This window comes from Procambarus clarkii, unplaced genomic scaffold (genome assembly GCF_040958095.1).
Source record: "Procambarus clarkii isolate CNS0578487 unplaced genomic scaffold, FALCON_Pclarkii_2.0 HiC_scaffold_106, whole genome shotgun sequence".
NCBI lineage: Eukaryota > Metazoa > Arthropoda > Malacostraca > Decapoda > Cambaridae > Procambarus > Procambarus clarkii.
The window spans coordinates 2,456,859-2,467,445 of record NW_027189139.1 but is presented as its reverse complement, the minus strand read 5'-3'; the positions used below and the strand labels follow the sequence as shown (position 1 = coordinate 2,467,445).

The 10,587-nt window shown below is 48.1% G+C and overlaps 1 protein-coding gene across 1 annotated transcript; it reads left to right on the top strand.

Annotated features, from left to right (window-relative positions):
- Positions 1-1,242: 1,242 nt before the first annotated feature.
- LOC138360297 (uncharacterized) lies at positions 1,243-1,917 on the top strand. The gene has a single exon (XM_069320210.1). The coding sequence runs from the start codon at positions 1,243-1,245 to the stop codon at positions 1,915-1,917; it is 675 nt and encodes a 224-aa protein (XP_069176311.1).
- The last annotated feature ends 8,670 nt before the right edge of the window (positions 1,918-10,587 follow it).

Below are 10,587 nucleotides of genomic sequence, written 5' to 3'. Positions count from 1 at the left end.
GCAGTGGAGTGAAACTTCACAAGTGCCCGATGGGTAGTTAACAGTTGGAGCCCATACACATCGACAACACGAACATGTAGCATATCCAACAGGACAATCTCAAGGGCAAGGTATGATACACGTCCAGAAAATTCCAGACCCAGGGTCTCAGAGCAGCAGAGCCATCATGCCAGTGAATGGCCGTAAAGTTCAGCTGGTCGATGCATAATGAACTTCTCTCAGTATTTGCTGGCAACCTATTCCATCAGCTTAAGTGACTGAAAGTTCATCAACCAACCTGTTATAATTACTGTTAGTTCCATTTGTTATTTTATGTTTGTCATGTATATTTCGTGTTCGAAGCAGCAGAAAAATGCTGTTAAAATATATAAAATTAAATACATTTTCAAGATCGGGCAATGTTACTCCAGCTTTGGGGTTCTTATGACATTTTTTTTTTTATTTATATTTTTACATGCAAGCATGCGATTTAAATTACAATAAAACATAAAATTAGAAACATAACAGAACAAAACAAGAAACCGCCGGCCAGAAGGACCGACAGAACAACAAGTACCAAAGCTGGAAAGGGTACAGGAAATGCAGAATAAATACACAAAAGGTTACAAAATAGAGAACAATACAGAAAACAATCACAAACAAGCATGCAATGCAAGCAAAACAAGAACATAGCAACAAGTTAAAACATTTTAACAGTATGAAACAAAACAGAAGCGCCGGCCTGAAGGACCGACAACGAAGCACAACAGTATGAACAAAATGAAATATAATAAAAAATACAATAAAATAGCACACCACACAACCAGCCAATAACAACAAAAAAATATAAAAAAAACATACAAATGAAAGACAAACACAACACATAAGCATAAAGTAAAACACATAGGGCACTGTAATAACACAAAATAAATACATGAAGACTAAAACACACACCAAGCCACCCGCCCCGCCACAAACAAAGGGAGAGTCACGGGCACAAACTACCGAAAGGCAAACAAACCGCCAGAAGGGCACACAGCACAAAAGTAAGCACAAAAGTAGAAAATCATCAGACATACTTGCCCGGAAACACATCCCGAGGGAATCGTACATGGAACGCCTCCCATCGCAACCACTGCCAAGGGCCCTGACCATCCACCGGGGACGCCATATCATCCAGGACATTGGCCACAAACACCCTCAAACAGGGCACCCAAATGGAATCACTCCTGACCCGAGTGACCGGCACACGCTCCCACACCAATGGAACTGCCCCACCCTGAAAGTCCAGCGCCTCCTCGCAGATCGGTAACAGAGCAATCCGCGCCCAGTGACCCAACGGCATCACAGACTCCGGTAATACAGTCCCCAACGGACATCCTCAGAGGAGGGAGCCGGACAGAAGGCACCATCACAGGGGCACCAGCGTCCACGGGCACACCACCGGACGACCGCCGGGATACCGAACTGCGCACATCCTTCCGCAAGGTCACCACCAGGCCTCGCCCAACCCCTTCATCCCCACCATCCCTGGCAGCGGAGGCCACCACGCCCCACCGCGGAGAGGCCCCCGGTGGAGAAGAAACATCAGGCACACCCGAGACACAAGCACCAACGTCAGCAGGCACATGGACTTCCGCCACCACTAACTGCGGAGCCAGCGACGCATCCGGAACCACTCCATCCACACCCAAAGACCCACAGTCACTAAATTTCCCAACATCAGCCCAGGCAGACGACGAACGCCGGGAACGTTTGGGCACCGGCCTGAGATCGTCAGAGCCGGAAGCTGACTCAGAAACACGGGCCCCACTAGCTGGACGAACTGACGCCCGCCGCAGAACAGCAGCAGCCTCGACCACAGGGGGAACTGGACCACACACATCAGGGGCCCCCACAGCCACCCCAGCACCCAGCACAGCCGGGACCCGAGGCTAGGATGCAGGGCCAGGCGCAGCAGCTGAAGTCGGTTGTGCACACGGCAATGCCTCACAGGGAGCAACAGGAAGGTCGACGGAAGCAACAGCGACAGGAGCAGGAGTAGCATCCGACGGCACTGCAACATCCGGAGGAGGGTCGATGACAACTGGGGGAACGTCGGGCGACGCAGGGGGAGCCTCACCAACGAACGGGACGCTCACCTCCTCACCCCCGAAGTCCTCGTCCAGAGAAGTCCTCGTCATGACATGATCCTGATGAAATTAGGAGGAGCGCTACTGTAAATAGGAGAAAGCAGTTCTGATAGTAAGGTACAGAACTTTGGTCTAGTTCCCATGAGTGAATCGTGTGTGGCCAATATGTAACCTGTGGCAGAGTTGTAACCTTGGGTTACAGTGCTAGAGGGGGAGGAAGGGGGAGGTCAGAGGTCGCAGTTAATGGTATTTAGTTTTTTTTTCAATACACGACAATCTGTCTCTAGTGGTTGCGGAATGCATTTTGAATCACTGAGTAGAACTCTAAAAAAGGAATAGCATTTTTGGAGATTATACCTACTACAGAGGTGGAATAGCTTGTATAGGATTTGTTCAAAACATGATGGAAAGGGTTAACCCCACACTGCACAGAGCGGTTTTAAGCACAAGATCAGAGTGCCTCAGGGCGCTCGTAGGTATAGCGTAGGTTTTAAAAGTTCCACGTGGTTACTCGGGCATGAAATGGATGCCTGAGGCCTCCTGGTGGTGGGGAGCCCCAGGTTTAAGGTAGCAACCATGTCTGATGCATCATCTACGAGCTCCCGGTCTACGGTCAGCCGCTGTGTTGCAAAATGACTCTCAGAGGACAAAATAGAAGACATGTTGTTTGATGAACGACCGATTACTGATGATTTAGATTACAGCTCAGAGAAGTACTGTCATCGTTTTCACCCCATTCCTTCCTTCCTTAAGTAGTTAGGGTTAATCCCGCGGGTTTTCGCCCCCCTTTTACTTGAGATGCCATTGCTCACCCTAGGGGGGCCCCCCCAGTCAACCAAGGGCTGGCCTTGAATTGCATCCCTGGCGAGTGGGGAAATCCAACCTCACCTCTGTTGCTTTCGGTCGGACTTGCCCGCTGTGACACTGGAAGAATACAATCCTTACCTCTTTAAGTCAAGGTCGATAGCTGGGTGTTCATACTAGTGTCCCAGCAACTCTCCTCAGTGGTCTTATTTGTTATCACAAACCAAGGATTCAATGTCAGATGCAATGCAGTGCCACATAACTGGTCTACTCAAATAGCCCTAGAGACGAAGGCTCACTCAAACACAGTATAAAAATTGATGATGAGTTTACTGAATAAAACTACACTGGATCCGCATAAAGAAGTGGAACTGTCAGACGGCGGCAACACTCCTCACCCGCCTCTGGCAACACAGTCAACTGGACGATTCAAAACTTCGATCCTGGCCTCTTGAATCCAGCCACTTCCTCTAGCTGCCCAAAATGTCACAGCGCCCACACACACACATACATTAATATATATTAACTCATGTATATATGAATACCCTGGCACCTAGCATGACATGAATGATATCCTAGCTCACCTAGACCAAGGGGTAATGGGAGGGAATTTATGTACCTTAACTCTTTCTACTACATAGTCGACATATCCTCTGGCGTGAGTCGCTGAGGTCCTCGGTCCTGGCGTTTGGTCCTCCGTTGATCAGGGTCCTTTACACACAAGGTCATCAGCCGACTTGTAGATGCGCGTCCTCGCCGTACTCACACTCTACAGGCAGGCCCTCCTCCTCCTCCTGAGGTACTGGAGACAGGTCCCTGTGCACGTCGTCTTCTTCCTCCCACACTAGCACTGTAGACAAACTTACAGTCTGGTTCAATGTCTCCTCCTCAGTCTTCCAGTGGACTTTACCACGGGCACAGCAGCTCGCCTGATGCGTTTGAACGTGGCCCGTGGGGTTGAGGGAGTGTCCTCCCGACGTTCACCTCTGACGCAGACTATCAGTAAAAGTGCTCTTGGCGCTCTAACACCAGCCAAGCTCTGCTTCCATGTACTTCACAGGAATCAGATAATCTCCCACGACGTCTGCGGTACTAATGCGGCTGCTTGGGTCCACTGGACGGGGCTTCCTATTCTCCAAATTGGGACCTCATTCGAGCGTTTCTGCTCTCGATGACGGGCTGTGACACACTATGCCCGCAGCGCCGGACCGCTCAGAGCCCTCCACCTTGTGACGTCACGCCTCCCGAGGGCTCCTCGTCATTGGTCTATATTGTCACGTGACCCAACCTGGCGTCGGAATCAACTGACGGCAGGCGTCACGCTCCTTTGGCGGGAAGTAGAAAGCCTCGACGCCATTTTGTAACACCAAAAGGTCGTAAGCTACTTGTAAAACCAAACTAAATCGGCTAATTCACTGCCAACATGATAACTTTCTATACCTTTAAAAATATCAAAATTTTCCCTGAGCATCAGAGAACGTGCAAGTCGCAGAGATATGACTCTTGATGCTGGGACAGGAAAGACATAGGGGTGGGACACCATCACAGTACCTAATACAGGGGCCTGACATGAGTGATGGGGAGTGTACGGTGGACGATGTCGAGAGTGTGTACAGTACACGCACCTCGACCGGCCTCCCACGCTGCCTTGGGTCAACACCACTGGAGTTACCATCACCATCTGTCACCGGACGTGTCTACTGGGTGATGCAGGCGATGAGTCACAATAACGTGGCTAAATTATGATGAGCAGCCCTATACACTAGAAGGTGAAGGGACGACGACGTTTCGGTCCGTCCTGGACCGAATCGACTTGAGAATGGTCCAAGACGGACCGAAACGTCGTGTCCCTTCACCTTCTAGTGTATGGTTTGGTCTACTGGGTGATACTACATGTTATGAGTCATTTTCTGGATTCAATGCCATAGACTCAGATACAAGCAGCGTTGATGAACTGAATACAAGGGGGGGCTATAGTGTTACTATGCAGAGTTTTACTGCCCCAGCACAAGCACTGCCCCTGCCCAAGGCAGCGCCAGCATCTCTCGCGGCCTGACGACAGAGCGTCCTCGTCATCAGGTGTTTGTGGTAGGCCTGTACTATGCAAAACAGTCTTTTCTCCTGGCATGCCCACGCACAGCTTTAGCACAAGACGTAGTAGCCGTGGTGTTGGCACCTGGGCTGGTGATGATCGTGCTGGTGTTGACTGTGGTGTTGACACCAAAATAAAAAATACGGGCGTAATTGTTTGGCAGGACTGTGAGAATTTTGTCTCACAAATTCCAGCATTTGATTATACAGATGTTGGTGTGATACCCTTATTCCCCTATACTAATGAGGATATGCCTGAAATTGATTATTTTATGGCATATTTCGATCAACCAATCATGGACCATCTCGTTGCAGAGACGAACCAATACGCTCTGGAACTCATTGACTCTGGAATTTTACCTGCCTCTCGATTGACACGTTGGAAAGACACGACTATTGAGGAAATGTATGCGATTTTAGCGTTGACCATGATGATGAGGCATGCAGATAAACACATGATCCAGGATTTTTGGAACAAAGACTGCCTGTTTCCTACCCCTTATTCTACAGGGACATGTCTTGTGATAGGTTCCTGCTGCTTCTCAGGTGCCTCAACTTTGAGAACAATGCTAAGGAAGACAGACACGACAGACTGTAGAAAGTGCGGAAGATATTTATTGAATTGAGAGGAAAGTTTCGTGACTATTTTGTACCAGCACAGAGTGTCTTGACTGATGAATCGCTAGTTCTCTTCAAGGGACAACTCGCGTTCACGCAGTACATTCCATCAAAGCGGCACCAGATGAACAAATCCACTAGGGCCGTGACGAAGATTCGAACCTACGTCCGAGAGCATCCCAGACGCGTCCTTAATCGACTGAGCTACGACATGGTAGTTGTGTACAGCAACTTACATGTCGAGATGGTCAAGATCCACACGGCTTCTCAAGCAGTGTCGTGAAAACACTCATGGAACCGTTGCTGAACAAGGGGCATATCCTGTTCACATACAATTATTATACCAGCCCCTTGCTAACCCAGAGTCCTCCTTGTCCACAACACCGGCGTATGTGGCACTGTCAAGGCCCACAGGAGGGAAATGCTAGTGTTTGGCATTGGTATTGCAGTGGCTGATTGCCAACTGAGAAAGTGTGATAAAATGTTTTCAGTGTGCTGGAGGGACAGACGCGAGGTGAATATGTTGACAACTATTCACACCGGTGTCATATTGGACAACTATTCACTTTGCAACTTTGTTGCAAAGTGAACTTTGCAACAAAGTTGCTAATGTATAAACCTGATTGTGTCATTGATTACAATGTAAATATGCGGTTTGTAGATAAATGTGAAATGATGGTTGGTGCCGTCGAGTGCGTGAGAAAATCTGTGAAGTGGACAAAGAAATTGTTTTCCACCTCGTTGACGTTGCAGAGCTGAACTGTTTCAACACGTATCTCGTGAAATATGGCAGGAGACAACTTATCCGTACATTCAGTGTTGCTCTAGTGTCACAACTACTGGTGAGGTATGGGTGGAGGGCAATGTTGTGACGTATGGGGGTGCCAGCAACAAGGCCTCACTCAGTTCCAGACAGACTCAAGGGTAAAGAACACCTTGCTGTACACAACCTTGGTTATATGACAAGCAAAGGCACACGAGAAAAGGGTAAACATCCCTGCGTTGTTTGCAAGAACACGCAATGTAGAGAACAAAAGCGAAGATCCATCTGCACCTGGTGCGTTGAGTGCAAAGTTGCCTTGTGATCTGTTGACTGCTTCAGTGATCATCACACACTTACGCAGTTCTAAGTGTGTTGACAGTGATGTATACAATCTGTGATAGTGTGCAGCGTGTTAAAATAGTTGCAAATGTAAATAATTTAACATATAATATAGAAAATATGAACAATATTTGAGGACACATTTGTGATACATGTAACACATTTTCTTTGAACAGTACGGATGCTCTATTTCCTGAATATTGTAAACCTGTTCAATATACATAGAATTAGCAAGAAAAAAACAAAGAAATGCATTTGTAATTGTACAGAAAAAATTATCATAAAATTATTTGCGGCAACTCTCGCTTGTATAATCTGGTGCACGACTGCCTACAGGAGGCTACAGAACGAACAACCACCAGCTGTGACGGCACCCAACATTTTCTGGACACCACTGCGGCCAAAGTAAGTACATTTGTGCAATATTTTCAACATATATGTGATCAGGGGAGGGCATTTAATACTTTTCGAAAGAAAAATCATTTTTGGCAAAGAATTTCTTTTCTGCACACAGCGGGAATATCATATTTTAAGGCAGCGCAGCACAGTGGTTAAAGAACTTCAGAGCCACATAGGGCCTGCGAGAATCAGCTTAAAAACAAATGAACCTTGCTTCATAAATAGGAACTGGCATGTATACGAGAACGCATTTTGTGTAAAATTCACGAAATTGCATAAAGTTCAGCAGTAACATGAAATACTTCACAGAGGATGGTGGCACAAAAAGGTTTGATAAGGAAAAATAACTGAGCAGCCAAAGCTCTCAACAGCCTTTGACTCTTCCGTAAAATAAGCAGTAGCAAGTGAATGGCAGATAAACTGTTAGAAGAAAGACCATTTCATAATTGTAGAAAGACTCTCATGAGATATGCCAATACTGATCACGGATCTTAAAGCGACGCAACGCCGGTTCCCTGAGTAGTTTAGGGATGCTGATTCCATGCCGTTGTGCACCTTTAATATTTTCTTCTAAGTGAATGCTCTGGATTGGAGAAGGATGAAAGAATCCAGAGCAAACTGTGCGAAACACCGCACCAGACTATGATGGTTCGATGGAAGGGAAGGGAACTATCAGGGGACAAGCGCAAAGCCATTACGACTATATAGCACTTGGAAAGGGTCAAGATAAGGATTTGGGAGGTGACGGAGGGGTAGGAATGGTCCCCAACCACTTGTGGACGGTCGGGGATTGAACGCCGACCTGCATGTAGCGAGATCGTCGCTCTGCTGTCCAGCCGAAGTGGTTGGACATGGGTCGATGGAGAACCCAGTGAATATGTGAAACAGCAATAATATCTACTTTAGGTGGCATTAGAGAGCATAAACAAAAACGCATTCACTATCTGCAAGTCCCACTTCCTCCCCTCTCACAAAATATAGGTAAGGTAAGACCTTGAGAGCACTGACCCAGAGATAATTGACATAGGACGACCAAGACTGGTTGAAGTAAGGGTCCAAAAACTTTGCATACATGTTGGTGAGAGTAATATGGAAGGAGAGGTGTTGGTGAGAGTAGCATGGAAGGAGAGGTGCTGGTGAGAGTAGCATGGAAGGAGAGGTGCTGGTGAGAGTAGCATGGAAGGAGAGGTGCTGGTGAGAGTAGCACCTAGGAAGAGGTGCTGGTGAGAGTAGCATCTAAGGAGAGGTGTTGGTGAGAGTAGCACCTAAGAAGAGGTGCTGGTGAGAATAGCATGAAAGGAGAGGTGCTGCTGAGAGTAGCACCTAAGGAGAGGTCTTGGTGAGAGTAGCACCTAAGGAGAGGTGCTGGTGAGAGTAGCATGGAAGAAGAGGTGCTGCTGAGAGTAGCACCTAAGGAGAGGTGTTGGTGAGAGTAGCACCTAAGGAGAGGTGCTGGTGAAAGTAGCATGGAAGGAGAGGTGCTGGTGAAAGTAGCATGGAAGGAGAGGTGCTGCTGAGAGTAGCACCTAAGGAGAGGTGTTGGTGAGAGTAACATGGAAGGAGAGGTGCTGGTGAGAGTAACATGGAAGGAGAGGTGCTTGTGAGAGTAGCACCTAAGGAGAGGTGTTGGTGAGAGTAGCACCTAAGGAGAGGTGCTGGTGAGAGAAGCATTCAAGGAGAGGTGCTGCTGAGAGTAGCACCTAAGGAGAAGTGTTGGTGAGAGTAGCACCTAAGGAGAGGTGCTGGTGAAAGTAGCATGGAAGGAGAGGTGCTGCTGAGAGTAGCACCTAAGGAGAGGTGTTGGTGAGAGTAACATGGAAGGAGAGGTGCTGGTGAGAGTAGCACCTAAGGAGAAGTGTTGGTGAGAGTTGCACTTAAGGAGAGGTGCTGTTGAGAGTAGCATGGAAGGAGAGGTGCTGGTGAGAGTAGCACCTAAGGAGAGGTGTTGGTGAGAGTAACACTTAAGGAGAGGTGTTGGTGAGAGTAGCATGGAAGGAGAGGTGCCGGTGAGAGTAGCACCTAAGGAGAGGTGTTGGTGAGAGTAGCACTTAAGGAGAGGTGCTGGTGAGAGTAGCATGGAAGGAGAGGTGTTGGTGAGAGTAGCATGGAAGGAGAGGTGCTGGTGAGAGTAGCACCTAAGGAGAGGTGTTGGTGAGAGTAACACTTAAGGAGAGATGTTGGTGAGAGTAGCATGGAAGGAGAGGTGTTGGTGAGAGTAGCACCTAAGGAGAGGTGTTTGTGAGAGTAGCACCTAAGGAGAGGTGTTGGTAGTGAGAGTAGCACCTAAGGAGAGGTGCTGGTGAGAGTAGCACCTAAGGAGAGGTGTTGGTGAGAGTAGCACTTAAGGAGAGGTGTTTGTGAGAGTAGCACCTAAGGAGAGGTGTTGTTAGTGAGAGTAGCACCTAAGAAGAGGTGCTGGTGAGAGTAGCACCTAAGGAGAGGTGTTGGTGTGAGTAGCACCTAAGGAGAGGTGTTGGTAAGAGTAGCATAGAAGGAGAGGTGTTGGTGAGAGTAGCATGGAAGGAGAGGTGTTGGTGAGAGTAGCACTTAAGGAGAGGTGTTGGTGAGAGTAGCATAGAAGGAGAGGTGTTGGTGAGAGTAGCATGGAAGGAGAGGTGCTGGTGAGAGTAACATGGAAGGAGAGGTGCTGGTGAGAGTAACATGAAAGGAGAGGTGTTGGTGAGAGTAGCACCTAAGGAGAGGTGTTGGTGAGAGTAGCATGGAAGGAGAGGTGTTGGTGAGAGTAACATGGAAGGAGAGGTGTTGGTGAGAGTAGCATGGAAGGACAGGTGTTGGTGAGTGTAACATGGAAGGAGAGGTGTTGGTGAGAGTAGCATGGAAGGAGAGGTGTTGGTGAGAGTAGCATGGAAGGAGAGGTGTTGGTGAGAGTAACATGGAAGGAGAGGTGTTGATGAGAGTTGCACCTAAGGAGAGGTGTTGGTGAGAGTAACATGGAAGGAGAGGTGTTGATGAGAGTAGCACTTAAGGAGAGGTGCTGGTGAGAGTAGCACCTAAGGCGAGGTGTTGGTGAGAGTAGCATGGAAGGAGAGGTGTTGGTGAGAGTAGCATGGAAGGAGAGGTGCTGGTGAGAGTAGCATGGAAGGAGAGGTGTTGGTGAGAGTAACATGGAAGGAGAGGTGTTGATGAGAGTTGCACCTAAGGAGAGGTGTTGGTGAGAGTAACATGGAAGGAGAGGTGTTGATGAGAGTAGCACTTAAGGAGAGGTGCTGGTGAGAGTAGCACCTAAGGAGAGGTGTTGGTGAGAGTAGCATGGAAGGAGAGGTGTTGGTGAGAGTAACATGGAAGGAAAGGTGTTGGTAAGAGTAGCACCTAAGGAGAGGTGCTGGTGAGAGTAGCATGGAAGGAGAGGTGTTGGTGAGAGTAGCACCTAAGGAGAGGTGTTGGTGAGAGTAGCACCTAAGGAGAGGTGTTGGTGAGAGTAACACCTAAGGAGAGGTGTTG

Coding starts and splice junctions, on each gene's coding strand:
- LOC138360297 (XM_069320210.1), top strand. CDS start 1,243: ATGGAACTGCCCCACCCTGAAAGTCCAGCGCCTCCTCGCAGATCGGTA.